Raw genomic sequence first — 17,076 nt, 5'->3', positions numbered from 1 at the left:
ATTCTCTATATAAGGTTGGATGTACTTTATTCAACATTCACAAAAATCACTATTAGCTTCTTTAGATATTGGTGTGAAAAGAGGATGACTCGGAAATCAGAGGTTTAATTAAAACTTATACTTCATTATTTCTCTAGCAATGTATAAAAACTAAATTTTGGAATGTATTTAAACTAGCACCCATTTGTTTTGACCTTCAAAAATTAGCTACTTTTAACACCTGGATTTTAAGACAATGAAAGAGAAAAAAAATCAAACACATAACAGCTCTTTTTGTGAAGTTTCAAAAAAACAAGAAAAATTTCCCAGTCAAATTACAACAAAAACACAAAACATTATACCTTTCTTGCCAGGCAGCTACCTATTACGTTTAACAGGCTTAAAAAAAAATGTGTCAAAGATCAAGAGTAAGTTATCTGATATGTCAAGTGCATAAGGTCAAAGGTACAATTTTATTAGGTCAGAGGTGGTATAAATAAAATCTTACATGTCAAGGAAGAAGGGTCACAGACAAGGTGTATATAACATAAAGACATCACAGATGACAAGTAATAACTTTAAGTAGAACAAGTATGTTTACTACAGATACCTCCACTGATTAAAAATGAAACTTCCATGTGAGTAAATATAAAACTGCCCTACTATATCACATAACTCATATCCTATATCGCATGTTTGTTTTCAGGAAGAAAGGGCTATAACCCAGAAAAACTACATGAATTAAGTGAGAACTTAAGGAAAATTTAATTCCTTTCAACTGAAATAGTATAAAAAAATGAACACATCAACCAAATCTCAAATCACAACAGCTAAACATCAGGCTATGCTATAAGAGCTACAAAAGTTAGACAATACTGCACATTTTTCTTTCAAATTGCATGAACTATTCTTTCCTTCTCAACTTTTCTCACTGAAGTAAAACACATAAAATTTAGATTTCAATTTATATAACAGCAACATTCCAGAAAATGTTTAAATAATCTGTTGTAAATTAAATAATACAGTTTTTTAATTAAGAGAATTACAAGTAATTTCTATAAATGGAAAATTTTCATTTGTAATGGAATAATTAAATTCTAATTAAAGAAAGCAATTTAAGATTTTTTCAAAGTGGCACACACATACACATGACTCTTGTTCTAAACAGCAAACTTAAAGAGTGAATGGGGTAAATTATATGAATGATTCAAGTAAAATAAAAAAAAAAATCCTTACTATTCACTCTTAAAATACTCATACAATTTGAGTAAAAGACAAAAAATTATTTGAGGTAAACTAAATAGATGATTAATTACATGTTTTATTAGAGGTACCTAAAGCCATTCAGCAGAAGCTCTCAGTTCAACTCAGCTCAATGAGCTTTTATTAAATACCTTACCATGTGTCAAGCATTATGTCAAACAATGTGTATACAGGAATTAAATATTAGGAGACTTCCAATTCCAGCCACAGTGGACTGGCTTATACTGACTGGATTATCTCCCAACTCAAAACGTTTTACAAAGTATACCAAATATCAATTTGAAGGCATTACAGTACAGCCAACAGAGCCAGAACTTGAGAGACCGTTATCCCTAACAGAAAGGAAGCACATGAGGTAAGCTCCACATTCACTCTGGATTTTTCCTCGAAAGGCTTATACCAATTTTTGGCATGGAGACACTGCAAACTAAAAGTAGCAGTCTTACTGAGCTGAAGAGACAGAATTTGGTTTAGAGCTGCCAAAGCCATTGGAGCCTGAGGGGGAATATCCTCAAAAGGAGGAAATCATAGAGAAGTAAGCCCAAATAACTATGTGCAATTTCCCATCAAGTGCTGGTCATACCCAGAAACTCAGGAGAAAACAGTAGCTTCAGTCCTCCTACCAAGGTAAGATTTATTGATTTATTAAGAACCAACCACAGACTTACCCCTGCTTCCTGACAGCATCCAATCCAGACCAAAGCTTCAAGTCCTCGAACTTTCCCCTCCCCAACCAAATCACCTAGCACAAGCCCAAATCCTATAATAAGCCCTTTCTAACACCTTATTGAGAAGCTCCATAATTCCCCACAGTATACATTTTCCATTCTTTAATAAATAAAACCCTATTTGATTCAACTACAAATATATTCCTGAATGTCTTCACCTGGAGAGCACTGATAAAAAGCTAAGAAAAAGAATGAACTACAACTTCACATAAACATTTAAGATCAATCACAGAGTTAGGGATAGGTGAAAGTAGCCAGACACAGAAAGTACATACTGTATGATACCATTTAAAGAATGTTCCAGAACAGGGAAAACTAACTGATGGTGTAGACTAGTTACCGCTTGGGGACATGTCTGGGTTGGAGCATGAGGGAGACTTCTGGAGTATAAGAAATGATCTATATCTTGATGTGAGTGAAACATATGTAAAAATTAATCAAGCTGTATACTTGAGATTTGTGTACTCTATTAATATACGTTACACTGGGGAACAGGAGTTAAACACACACATGTATGTATATATAGTTACTGCTCTCATTAGAACCATAATAACTTTTCCTGGGCACCTTAAGAGATACTTCACAAACATGAATGTCTCATCTTTGGGTAGCTCTAGAAATTTGCTATTATAAATAGAACCAACAAATTCATAGATTAGCAATGTCATCCATGTCTAGATAACAATTGAATGTAAAATATTTCTAAAAATATTCATACAAATCTAAATTCCACTGTAAGCAATTATAGGTAGATAAATAATGCATTTCCAAAAATTTCTAAACACTGTACTCATAAAATTATCAATTTACATGACATTTATATTGTTAATTATTTTCCAAGAAATGCAGGGATTCACTAAAGAATTCTTTTGTATATTATTAAAATATCAAAATACTATGACCTTTTTTTACCTTTTATGACCAATTTTAAAATTGTTCTTATTTCTGTTTCTTGTTAAACTGTATACTAAATTTTAGTATATGCACTCAAAGTGAGCACTAAAATGTATACTAAATGACATATTTGTATACTATATTTTAGTAGTTATTAAATGTTAAATATAATTTTAAATAATCACAACCGAACATGGAATTCTTTATAATATAGGACATACTGAGTTTTCAATAAATATGTGGAAATGAACAGAAGTAAAGCTTACCACTTCTTCATCTGAAAGTTCACGCCCTTGAATGCTGCTATTCTCTCTTACGGCTTGCTGGTGTTTTTTTCCTTTAATATGGCTAAAAAGATACACCTCTGAAGAGATCTAAAAGCATAAAATCAAAGCAATTGTAATCAACATATAATTATATCTAATTATATATTCAGGCCAGTATACTATATGCATGTTGATATCACACTAGCCTTTACATACTAGGCTAAAAATATTTTCTTTAAAACACAACTCTGAGAATCCTCTAGAAGATACATAAGAAAAATCATGCCATTGTAACCAACCTTAACAGGATATCATTTCTTCTAAGTATCAGAGTTCAAATTTCAAGACTGAAAATGCCTTTTTCTTTTTTGATTCCAGTACCCAAAAATATTGCTTGGGCTATCAATTAAGCAGGTATATATCCATTTTAGCAGCAATTGCATTACTCTGGCACTTTGCGCTGATACTCTTAAATGCCAATGCTATTTTTATACTACTTACTTAGCATAAAAATCATGAAAGAAATCCACGGTTTAAAATCATATGAATTTTAAAAGACCGGGAGAATATATTTCCATAGTTTAACAAACTTTAGTAATAAATCATATCATCACAATATTAGTAATGACAACCTACCAGGACATTACAGAGGGAACACTGCTTCTTTCTTTCATAAGGAGTCAGTTTGGGGGCATAATCAGTATTTGCATGCCGCCCACTGCTTAACTCAGCAGCTTTTTCTTTTCTTTGTTCAATCTGTTCCATGTGCCTTCGAATGCTTTCATCATGCTGTGAATGAAGTCAAAGCGTGAGAATACAAAAATGATGCAAATTATACGGAGAACTTAAAAAAACAGTATTTCCATTAAAGTTTCTACAATAATAGAAGAAATGTCTTCATTCAATGTTGACCTGAACACGAAGAATAAGAATTTACATAAAGCCCTTTAATATCTCCTACATGCACAGTAACGTCTCTTAGAGTGTGCTTCTTGGAACAACACCATAGGATACTGTAAGTGCTTTGTGGAAAAGGTTCTATCCGCAAATAAATTTGGAAAACACTACATTAAAGCAAAACAGGTTTTTAACACTGAACTATATGGAGCCTGTAGTATGTCTCTGTGCATTGTGCCTCAATAAACCTAGCTCATACTAAAAAACATTTTACACACTTAATTGACTACAACACACTTTTGAGAAGCACTTCTGGGAACACACTTTCAGAAATGTTGACCCCTACGTAAAGACCAAGCACATCCTCATAGCAGACAAACTCCATCATGATGCAGACTTCTACCACACCAACTCCACACCACCATTTCTGGTTCTCCACACCTCCAGTGACTTACCCCCAAAACAAAAAACATAACCAAGCTGAAAAAACACAATTCCAGAATTCTGACTTAACACTCATACTTTTTCATATGATTGGAAATGTCATCCCACCCACCTACCTATTCTCCTACCCATTCAAGATTCAGCTCAGGAGTTATTCTCTAAAATTTTTTCCTGACTTCTGAAATGCTTCATATCAAACTCAGTGTCCTCATCCATACTTTCATAGCACTCCAAGTCCATATGGAAATTATCTGTTTAGCAACTGATTCTCACACTACATTAAGAGTTTCTTGGAATTTAGAATCATGACTTACTCATCTCATTAACCCCATGTCTACTAGAAGGCTCAACAGATTTTTGGTACATTAAATTTTAGTGAATGATAAAGTCCTGTGATAAAATATGACCCTCTACCTTATGGAATGTACTATCTCTGTGAGGAGACAATGTATAAGTAATTGTTACACAGTGTAAAATATACTGCTAGAAACTGTATTACTAATGGTAAAGATTTTCTAGAAAATAGTTTATCATAATTTCCCAAGTTACAATCGCACAATTCATAGGCACTGAAAATCAACTGAAACTAATTATAGTAATCATTTTTTGTTTATTTGTAGATAATTAAAAAGTATAACTATCAGAAACCAAAGAGTAATGCCTTCAAGTCACTAACAAATTGGTTAGTAAAAACAGGAAAATTAAAATTCCTTTAATTATTCTCATCATTTTATCATATTAAAATAAATTTTTCAGACAGTTGAATTAGAACGGACCAAAACCAAATCATGGAAGTCTTATTAACCAAATATTAAGAATACAAATTAAAATTTTATACAATTCCTTAAATAAAAGATTTAATCTCATGTGCCATTGAAAGCTCTAAAATTTCAAATTGAAATATATACTATCCTTACCTTAAGCTGAATTTTTTTTTGGAGCTCTTCCATTGCTTCTTGTTGAGCAGCTGTGAGTGCAGCCAATCGCTCTTCCCTATCTCTGTAAGAAGATAGTAAAAAACGATAAACTCAACTGCTTGGAGAATCGAACTTCACGAGGTTAAAAATGATTAGGATACATAGGCTTATATATTCTACAGAATTATTATTTTTTAAATTATTCTTTCTGAGTGCCTATGTCCCAAATACACTGCTCAATAAATGTTTAAAAAGCAACACAAGTTTTCAGTTATAAAAATAGGTTTCTGGGGGCATCTGGGTGGCTCAGTCAGTTAAGCATCCAACTTCAGCTCAGGTCTTCATCTCATGGTTCATGAGCTCCAGCCCACATTGGGTTTTCTGCTGCCAGCATAGAGCCTGCTTCAAATCCCTTGTCTCCCTCTCTCTCTCTGCACCTCCCCTGACAGCACTCTCTCCCTGTCAAAAATAAATAAATGTTAAAAAGAAATTTAAAAATAATAGATTTCTGGACACAGACCCAGGTATGGATTTAAATACTAACTACCACTGGAACTCTCATTTAAATATGGCATGTTGAGAGGGAGGAGTTAAATTGGCAACAAGTAGGGAGATCCTAAGCTTGTCTTGTTCCTCCAAAACACTAAACAGACCTCACAATGATTTGATAAAAATCATTCTTAACACCTAAGAAATCAACCAGAGGTCTAAGAAAACAAAAACTGCAAGTCTACAAGTAGAAAAGCAACCACCTTTTGGAAGGCAGGAGGTGCAGAGAGTGGTCTTGGGGGAAACATAGCTGTGGGTATAGCAGTGGGGAGGGAGCCTACTTACGGAGGCTATCGCAAAGTATTATAAGCAGTGGAGTGTAAAATCTGAACTTGTAGAAGTCTGCTACAGTGGAGGAATTGCCTGGCTTAAAGGTGCCCGAGTAGCAAAGCAGGGAGGAATCCCAGGAGTGACAGCCTGGTCTGAGGACCCCCTCGGTCACAAAAAGGACAGGTGGGGCAAAGGTGCTGCACTATATCCAGGCACAGGAGCAGAATAAGGGCTGAGGGCAGCAAGCAGAGTTGTTGGTGTTCTGCTACATTTTGACATAAACCCTGAACTGCTACAGTCCTGCCACTGTTTTCCTCCCACAGGCCAGCAAAAGCATTCCAAGGCCCTCCCCCAGAAAAAAAGCAATGGTCCATGCCTCCAGAGTCCCTAAAATTTGGAGTTCTGAAACTCAGTCATGGGCCTGAGATAAAGAAGCTAGGACACAGGTAGAGTGAATGCAGGGTTCTGACAGAAACAGGGGTGACAAGAGGGGTGACTGTTCTTCTGTGAGGGTTCCCCTGAAGAGTAGGAGGCATTATCTTTCAGCTCTGGGGCTAGAGAGGGGAGCACAGCCATATTCAACTCACCCATCAGCATGGAGAGCCCTCAGGGAGCAAAACTATATCCACTAGCAGAGGCCAGAGCCATTTACACCAAGCCCCACCCCCATGCCCTGAAGGCACATTTCCACTGCAACAAGTCAGCCTGAGAATCAGCACAACAGGCCTCTTCCCCAGAAAAACAGCATAAGCAACTTGCTTGCACCAAGTCTATGGATCAAAAAGTATACAAAGCTTGAGATCTAGGGGAAAAAAGATCTAGCTTGCTGTTTACTTTTACTACCCTTTGATCCAGCAATGGCACTATTAGGTATTTACCCAAAGGATACAAAAATACAGATTCAAAGGGGTATATGCACCCCAATGTTTATAGCAGCATTCTCAACAATAGCATATTATGGACAGCCCAAATGTCCATCAAATGATGAATGGGTAAAGTAGATGCGGGGTTTGTGTGTGTGTGTGTGTGTGAGACACACACACGCACACGCGCACACACACACACACACACACACACACTTGAATATTAGCCAGCAAAAAAGAATGAAATCTTGCCATTTACAATGACATTGATGGAGCTAGAAGGTATTATGCTAAGAGAGGTAAGTCAAACAGAGAAAGATAATTACCATATGATTTCACTCACATGGAATTTAAACAACAAAACAGATGAACATAGGGGAAGGAAGGGTGGGGGAAGAAGATGAGAGAGGGAAACAAACCACAAGAAACTCTCAATGACAGAGAACAAACTGAGGGTTGTTGGAGGGAGGTGGGTGGGAGATGGGCTAGATGGGTGATTCGTATTAAGGAGGGCACTTGTGCTGAGTACTGGGTGTTGCATATACATGATGAATCACTGAATTCTACTCCTGAAACCAATATTGTATTGCATGTTAACTAAAATTTAAAATAAATAAAATAAATAAAAAATACACACGGCATGTTGAAAACATATTTATTTCTGTTCCCTTCCAAAAAACCACAAGAAATGAATAGAATAGGCATAAACTCACAAAGACAAAAATAACAGGAAAAGAAACAATCATAAATTATGAGACATACAAAGAAGCATGACCAGGCTTTGAAAAAATCAGTCAACTAGGGGCACCTGGGTGGTTCAGTCAGTTAAGCATCAGACTTCAGCTCAGGTCACAATCTCAGTTTGTGAGTTCAAGCCCAGCATTGGGCTCCACACTGACAGTGTGGAGCCTGCTTGGGATTCTCTCTCTCTCCCTCCCTCTCTCTGTCCCTCCCCCACTTATGCTTTCTCTTGTACTCTCTGAAAAATAGATAAACTTAAAAAAAAAAAAAAAGAAAAGAAAAAGCAGTCAATTGAAACTGTCCCTGAATGAGGCCATATGCTGTATTTAGTAGACAAAGACTACAAAACAGCTGTTACAAATATGTTCAAAGAATTAAAAGAAAGTATGCCAAACTAAAGAAAAATATTATGGCAATGATTCAACAAATAGGGAATCTCAACAGAAAAATAGAAAGTTTTTTTAAAAACCTTTCCAATAAAAGAAACCAAGAATCCTTAAACAAATGGATGATTCCATATGAAATAGCTCCCAATGTCCAAAGCTGGAACAATTTGAGTAACAATATAAATAATACTGGTTTACAGCACAATGTATAATTTTATAATTATATATGTATATATATATGTATATATATAATATATATAAGTCCACACTGACATTAAAAAAAACATTTAAATGAATAAATAGGAGAGAATAGACAACTGTCCTGTACAGAAAAATTATAAACAATTAACGTAGGAATTCTTCCCTCAAGGAGGTAAAGAATAATTCCCCACCTTTTCAGCATGGCCTATGCTTAGTGGCTTGCTTCCACCGGGGACAGCATAGAGAAATTTTTAAAGTAACAATGGAGAAACCTGACAAACACTAGCTTAGCCAAGTGATCAAGGTTAATAAAATCAGTGATAAGTCCAATTGATAGCATGAACCTCTGACATGTTACAAATGGTAATTCACAGTCACGTCTGTGCTCTTCTTCCCCAAAAGCTATAACATCAATTTCACCATAAGAAGAGCATCAGACAAGTCCTACCTGAGGAACACTCTACAATATACCTGACCACTACCTAAAACTGTCAAGGTCATCAAAACCATGCAAAGTTTAAGAAACTGTGACAACTCAGAAGAGAAATGACAAATATCTGAACAAATAATGGCCAAACATTTCCCAAACTTGATATGTACAGAACAGAATAACCATGAAGACAATAAACCTAGACAAATCAGAATGAAACTGGTTACACACAGGAAGAAAATTCTGAGAGCAGGAAGAAAAAAACAACTCACCATATACAGAGGAAAAACCAATATGATTAATGGCTAACTTTTCATCAGAAAAAAACAGAAGTCAAAAAAATCAAACTACTGAAAACAAAAAAGAAAAAAAACAAGAACTCTAAATAAATCTGCCAAAAATATCATTCAGAATGAAGGAAAACGCCAATGATACTTCAACAACAAAAATTTTTAAAAACAAAAACAAAATGAAGTCAAAATATTCCTAGATAAGTGAATACCAAGATAATTCAATGACAGCAAAACTCCCTTCGTAGAAAATACTGAAGAAAGGCCATCTAGCTAAAGAGAAATTATGCCAAAAAGTAACCTGAATCCATAAACAAAGAAAATGAAGTACACCAGAAATGGTAAATATGTTAATTAGTATAAAGGAACTTATAAATGTATTTTCTCTTTTATTCTAATTTCTTTGAAAAATGTGGCACTACAGAAAGAGATAATTCTATCACTGGATTGTTGAGTTTACCACATGTATAGATATATGTGACAATGACAACACTAGAGGAAAAGGATATAGACCTATAGTGGAACAAAGTTACTCTATCTTACCAAAATTAAGTTCATTTTAATCAAAAGTAGATTTTAATAATCTACTTCTTTGTATTGTAGTAAAGAGAGCAACCACTAAGCAAACAACTAAAATAATAGTTTTAAAAATCAAGAGAAAAATTTAAATACACTAAAAAAGTATTAAGAAAAAAAGCAGTAGTAAGAGAACAAAAAAAACTTGAGATGTATAGAAAACAAGGATCAAAATAGAAAATATAAATGTAATTATATCAATAATTATATTCAATGAGAATGGACAAAACACTTTCATGAAAAAGCAGAAACTAGCAGACTAGATCAAAAAGTAACTTCAACTTTACTTAGACCATAAGAGACACAGGTTAGATAAAAAAGACACAAAAGTATGAATGTAGAAGGACAGAAAAAGACATTTCATGTAAACTATAGCCATGGCTATATTTAAAATAGAAAAAAATTGACTTTATAGCAAGAAATATTTTTTTTTAAATGTGAAAGAGGAACATTTCATAATGATGGAAGGGTCAATACCCAAGGAAGATATTATATGCCCCTAACATTGAGACACCAAAATACACAAAGCAAAAATTGTCAAAACTGAGAATATAAATAGACAATTCAACAGTATTTCAAAAGTATATGGAAGTCAATGAAAGTGATAACACCACCACCCAAAACCTCTGGGATGCAGCAAAGGCAGTCATAAGAGGAAAGTATACAGCAATCTAGGCTTTCCTAAAGAAGGAAGAAAGGTCTCAGATACAGAACCTAACCTTACACCTTAAAGAGCTGGAAAAAGAATAGCAAATAAAACTCAAAACCGACAGAAGACAGGAAATAATAAAGATTAGAGCAGAAATTAATGCTATCAAAACCCAAAAAACAGAACACATCAATGAAACCAGAAGCTGGTTCTTTGAAAGAATTAACAAAATTGATAAACCACTAGCCAGTTTGATCGAAAAGAAAAAGGAAAGGACCCAAATAAATAAAATTAAGAATGAAAGAGGAGAGATCACAACCAACACAGCAGAAATAAAAACAATAATAAGAGAATATTATGAGAAATTATGTGCCAATAAAATGGGCAATCTGGAAGAAATGGACAAATTCCTAGAAACATATACACTACCAAAACTGAAACAAGAAGAAATAGAAAATTTGAACAGACCCATAACCAGTAAGGAAATCGAATTAGTAATCAAAAATCTGCCAAAAAACAAGAGTCCAGGGCCAGATGGCTTTCCAGGGGAATTCCATAACAGTCTATCAGAAATTAATAAAACCAGACAGAAAATCAGTAAGTATACAGAAGCCTAGACAAAACTACCAACTAACTTAACTGACATTTAAAGAATACTCCATCCTGGGTGCCTGAGTGGTTCAGTTCTTTAAGCATCAGATTCTTGATTTCAGTTCAGGTCATGATTTCACAGGTTCATGGGACTGAGCCCCACAGATCCGGTTCTGCATTGACAGTGCAGAGCTTGCTTGGGATTCTCTCTCTCTCTTTCTCTGCCCCTCCCCCGCTCTCTCTCTCTCAAAATAAGTAAAACATTAAAAAAAACAAAAACAAAAAACACTTGACCCAACAACAGCAGAACACAAACACTTTACAACAGCTTGTAGGACTTTCTCCAGAATAGTTTACATTCAAGGTCATAAAATAATCTCAATGAATTTAAAGGGACTAAAATTATACAAAGAATATTCCTCGACTACAAAAGATTTAATTATAAAACAACAGAAAATTGGGGATATATCACCAAATATTTGGAAACTAAGCAGGATTCTAAATAATTCATGTATCAAAAAAATCTAAAAAATATTAGAAAGTATCTTTAATTAAAATTAACATATCAAAATTGATGGGATGAAGTTAAAGAAGTGCTGAGAAAAAACTTTATACCCTTAAATGTTTGAATTAGGAAAGTAGAAATAGGGGCACCTGGGTGGCTCAGTCAGTTAAGCATCCAATTTTGGCTCTGGTCACGACTCACGGTTCATGAGTTCACGCCCTACCTAGGGCTCTCTGCGGAGCCTGCTTCGGATCCTCCGTCTCCCTCTCCCTCTCCCTCTACCCCTCCCCCACTCACGCTTTCTCTCTCTCTCTAAAATCAACATTAAAAAAATTTTTTTAATTTTTAAAATTTAAAAGGGAATGTAGAAATATATAAAATCTATCAACTAAAGATTCAACCTCATAAAAGTAGGAAAAGCAGAGCTAATGAAACCCAAAGTAAACAAAAATTAGGAATGAAAGAGACATCACTATAGATCATAGTGAAATTACTTATTAGAAATAATGAACTTTATAAATATATAAAAATAGAGAACTTAAATGGAAAGGTCAAGTTCCTAACAAGACACAAATTATGAAAGCTGACTGAATAAGAAACAAAAAAATCCCAATAGACCATAAAATGCTAAATAGGTGATGGGTATTAAGGAGGGCACTTGTTGTGATGAGCACTGTGTGCTATATGTAAGTGATGAATCCCTTAACTAACCAGAATTTAATAAAACTTGAAACATGAAAAAAAAATGAGTTGGTAATTTAAAATCTCCCCCAAAAGAAAAATCCAAGCCTAGACAGATTCTCTGGCAAATTATATTTAAAAAAATAATGCTGATCCTAACACAAACAGTTCCCCTAAATAGTGCAAGAAAAACCACTTCCATCATATTCTATGAGGAATGAAAACCAAAAACATCATGAGAAAATTATACACCAATATCCCTCATGTAAATATCCTTAACAAGAAATTAGGAACATATAAAAATGAGTATACACCATGACCAAGTAGGAATTAACTCAGGCATGCAAGGTTGGTTTAATATTGAAAATGAATTAATGTAATAACTACAACATACAAAAAAACTCTGCACAATCCTCCTAATGAATGTGCAAAAAGAAAAAAAGCGCATTTATTTAACAAAACTCAGTCCATTCATGCTAAAAAGCACTCAACAAACTAGAAATACAAGAGAATTTCCTCAATCTAATAATGGGGATTTAAGAAAAACCTACAACTAACATCATTGGTAACAGGGAAAGACTAAATGCTTCACTACTAAAATTAAGAACAAAGTAAGTATATACAATGTCACAGCCTCTACTAAAATTATACTGCTGGCATGTAGCCAGTGCAAAAGACAACGGAAAAAAAAAAAGACATTCATACTAGAAAGCAAGAAGTATAACACTCGTAATTTCCAGATGATGTGAGTCTATATGTAAAACATCCTAAGGAAAAACAACAACAACAACAAAAAGAAAACACCATCAAAACTAGTAAGAAAACTAAGCAGGTAATAAAAAAACAAAGTTGTAAAATGAAATATATAAAAAATTGATTGTCTTTCTGTATACTAGCAACAAATACTACCAAAAATAAAATAATTCCAATCACAATGACTTCAAGAAGAGTATTTAGAATACATTTAAGAAAAAAAGTGCAAGACCTACAAATTAGAACTATAACTAAAAACTATAAAACACTATTGAGATAAATTAAAGGAGATAGAGAGATATCATATTCATGGATCAGAATATACAATATTGTAAAGATGGCAACTCTTCCCACAATGATCTATAGATTCAAGGCAATTCCTACCAAAATCCCTGCAAGCTATTTTGTAGAAACTGGCAAACCTAAAACTTACATGAAAATACAGTTTTGAAAGAGACAAAGTAAGAGAACTTACATAGCATGATTCCAAAACTTGCTATGAAGCCACAGTAATTGACAGTCTGGTACTGGCATAAGAATAGAAATATACATATGAATAGAACGGCACAGATCCATAAATAAACCCTTACATGTATGACTAATTGATCTTGAACAGGTGGCAAGGCAATAAATGGTGAAAGAATAGTCTTTCAACAAATGATGCTGTGATAGATATCCATATGCAAATAAATTTAGATCTTTGTTTCATACCATACATAAAAGTTACCTTAAAAGGAAAAGAATACATGAACAAACAAACAAAATCAGAATCAGACCTATTAATATAGAAAACTGATGGCTGCCAGAAGGGAGGGATATGGAGAGTTGGGCAAAATGGGTGAAGGCTATAGGGAGATACAGGTTTCCAGTTACGGAATGAATAAGTCATGGGAATAAAAGGCACAGCATAAGGAATACAGTCAATGATACTGTAATAGTGATGTAACAGGACAAATGGTAGCTACACGTGTGGCAAACAAAGCATAATGTATAAACTTGTCAAGTCACTAAGTTGTAGACCTGAAACTAATGTAACACTGTGTGTCAACTACACTAAAAATAAAAGTCATTAAATTAAATAAAGTCACAAGAAAAATGGACTTATAGACCTAAATGTAAGTGCCAAACTGAAACACTTCTGGAAGAAAATATGTGAAAAATAATCTTTGTGATTTTGAGTTTGGCAAGATTTCTTAGATATGACACCAAAAGCTTCATACATAAAACAAGTTTGATATATTGGGTTTTATTAAAATTAAAACTTTTGCACTTCAAATAACTATTTAAAAGATAAAAAGATAAGCCACAAATTCTAAGTCATACCTGAAAGGATGGGAATCCAGAATATATAAAGAATTTTTACAATTCAATAATAATGAAGGACTCACTTGAAAAATGGGCAAAAGATATGAGTAGATGTTTTACCAAAGAAGATAGATGAATGGCTAATAAGCACATGCAAAGATGCTGAACATCAGTCATCGGAGAAATGCAAATTACAATCACAATGCAACAGCACAATATTCCAACTAGAAAGGCATACGTTTAAAAAACTGATCCACCAAGTGTTGTCAAGGCTTTGAAGAAACTGAAACTCCTTCACTACTAGTGGGTATTTAAAATGGTGTGACTAATTTTGGAAAAACATTTTGTAGTTTCTTAAAAAGTTAAACATACATCAACCCTATAACCCAGCCATCCATCTCCTAGCTATTTGCCCAAGAGAAATGAAAGCATATGTCCACAAAAAGTACTCATACACAAACATTCAGAAAAGCTTATTTATAATCACCAAAAAAGTGGAATAAACCCAAATTTCTATCAATAGAAAAATGCATAATTAGTATATGGATATATACTAATTAGCAATAAAAAAGAAGCTGTATGTACAAGTAACAATCTGAAGGAATCTCAAAATCATAATGCTGAGTAAAAGAAAGTGAAAGACAAAAGAGAAAGTAAATCATTGGCTGTCTGGAGAGGAGGGTAGAGGGAAGGAGAGATGGACTATCAAACAGCACGAGAAAATCTGGAGGGATGATGGTTATGTTCATTACCTTAATCATGCTGATGGTTTCAGAGATTACATATGTGAAAACTCATGAAATAGTACACTTTAATAAATGCAATTTTTCATATGTCAATTATATCACAATAAAATTGTAAAAAAATTTTCTTAAAAACTGTCTACTCCAATTTTAGACAATATAGAGCATCGAGAATATTCAAAATGCTAGTGAAAATGTAAACTGTACAACTATATTGCTAAACAATTTGGCAGTGTTTACTAATGCAGAACATTTGCAATAACCCAGAGACCAGCAACCTCATTCCTAGGCATAAAACCAATTAGGCTAAAAAGTGCAAGAAGCTTGTATAGTGATTATTATTAAGGTTGAAGAAGGGGTGGTAATTTGGAAGATACATGGGAGGGATCTTGTGGTGCTGCTAAATATTCCATATTTTGACCAGGTTAGAGGATACAGGGGCATGGTGACAATTCACCAAGCTGCAGATTTATTCATTTGTGTATTATTCTGTTTATGTTATAGTTTAGAAAAATGTTTATTAATTAAAAAAATATAGGGTTATCTCACCCTTTAAAAACCATACTTATATGAATAAATTCCTATACTACATCAAAACCAAGTTGGGTTTATCCCAGGAATGCAGGCTTGATTAAATATTAAAAAATTAATCATCACATTAGATCAGATTAAAGGAGATATTTTACATGAACATATCTATATAAGGAGATAAAACATTTGATAAATTCAACTCCATGATTTTAAAAAACATACAACCTTGTTTTCAAGAGTAGAATTTAATGATTCATCACTTACATATAACACCCAGTGCTCATCACAAGTGCACTTTTCAATACCCATCACCTATTTAACACACCTCCCCCACACCCACTTCCCTTCATCAATCGTCACTTTGCTCTCGGTAGTTAAGAGTCACTTTTGGTTTGCTTCCCTCTTTTTTTCTTTTCCCTTCCCCTACATTCATCTGTTTTGTTTCTTAAATTCCACATGTGAGAGAAATCACATAGTTTTGGTCTTCTTCTGACTGATTTCATTTAGCATTATACCCTCTAGGTCCATTCTTGTTGCTCCAATGGCAATATGTCATACTTTCTTATGGCTGAGTCATATTCAATATGTATGTGTGTGTGCACATGCGCACACACACATGTGCATCACATCTTCATTATCCATTCATCTATCAATGGACTATTGAGTTGATTCCATAAATCTTCACTATTATAAGTAACACTGCCATAAACACAAGGGTGTATAAATCTTTTCAAATTAGTGTATTTATTTTCTTTGGGTAAATCATCTGCAGAATTACTAGATCATATACTATTTCTATTTTTCAATTTTTGATAGAAATCTCTATATTGTTTTTCATAATATATGTACCAATTTACATTCCTGCCAACAGTGCATTGGAGTTCTTTTTTCTCCACATCCTCACCAAAACTTATTTCTTATCTTTTTGATTCTAGCCATTCTCACAGGTTTAAGGTAATATCTGTGGCTTTGATTTGCATTTCCCAGATGATTAGTGAGGTTGAGCAGCTTTTCATATGTCTGTTGGCCATCTATATATGTCTTCTTTGGAAAAATATCTATTCAGGTCTTCTGCCCATTTTTAATTGGATTACTTGTTTTTTTCTTGTGTTGACTTGTATAAGTTCTTTATATATTTTGGATATTAATCCCTTATTGGATATATTCTTTGCAATTATCTTCTCCCAATCTGTAGGCTGCCTTGTCATTTTGTTGATGGTTGCCTTTGCTGTGCAAAATCTTTATATTTTGGTATAGTTCCAATAATTTGATTTTGCATTTGTTTCCCTTGCCTGAGAAGACCTATCTAGAAAAAATGTTTCTATGGCTGATGTCAAAGAAATTACTGCCTATGTTCCTTCTAGGAGTTTTATGCCTTCAGTCTCACATTTAGGTCTTTAATCCATTTTAAGTTTATTTTTCTGTATGGTGTAAGAAGGTGGTCCAATTTCATTGCTTTCCATGTAGCTCTTCAGTTTTCCCAGCACCATTTGTTGAAAAGATGGTCTTTTTCCCATTATATATTCTTGCCTTCTTTGTCATAGATTAGTTGACCATATAAACATGGGTTTATTTCTGGGATCTCTATTCTGTCCCATTGATCTATGTGTTTATTTTTGTGCCA

At 33.9% G+C, this 17,076-nt stretch overlaps 1 protein-coding gene across 3 annotated transcripts in view; it reads right to left on the bottom strand.

Moving 5' to 3' along the window:
- Nucleotides 1-17,076, bottom strand: part of SCAPER (S-phase cyclin A associated protein in the ER) — a 522,663-nt gene that overhangs the window by 328,373 nt on the left and 177,214 nt on the right. For all 3 annotated transcript variants that reach the window (XM_049611895.1, XM_049611896.1, XM_049611897.1), the window contains 3 exons: nucleotides 5,389-5,470; nucleotides 3,767-3,919; nucleotides 3,131-3,238 (listed from right to left, as the gene is read on the bottom strand). In XM_049611895.1, the coding sequence (XP_049467852.1) occupies nucleotides 3,131-3,238; nucleotides 3,767-3,919; nucleotides 5,389-5,470 (343 nt within the window). The remainder of the gene's footprint in view (nucleotides 1-3,130; nucleotides 3,239-3,766; nucleotides 3,920-5,388; nucleotides 5,471-17,076) is intronic.

The sequence above is a fragment of the Panthera uncia genome, assembly GCF_023721935.1.
Source record: "Panthera uncia isolate 11264 chromosome B3 unlocalized genomic scaffold, Puncia_PCG_1.0 HiC_scaffold_1, whole genome shotgun sequence".
Taxonomy (NCBI): Eukaryota; Metazoa; Chordata; class Mammalia; order Carnivora; family Felidae; genus Panthera; species Panthera uncia.
The sequence above is the reverse complement of the archived record's forward strand: the minus strand, read 5'-3'. Positions and strand labels throughout refer to the sequence as shown.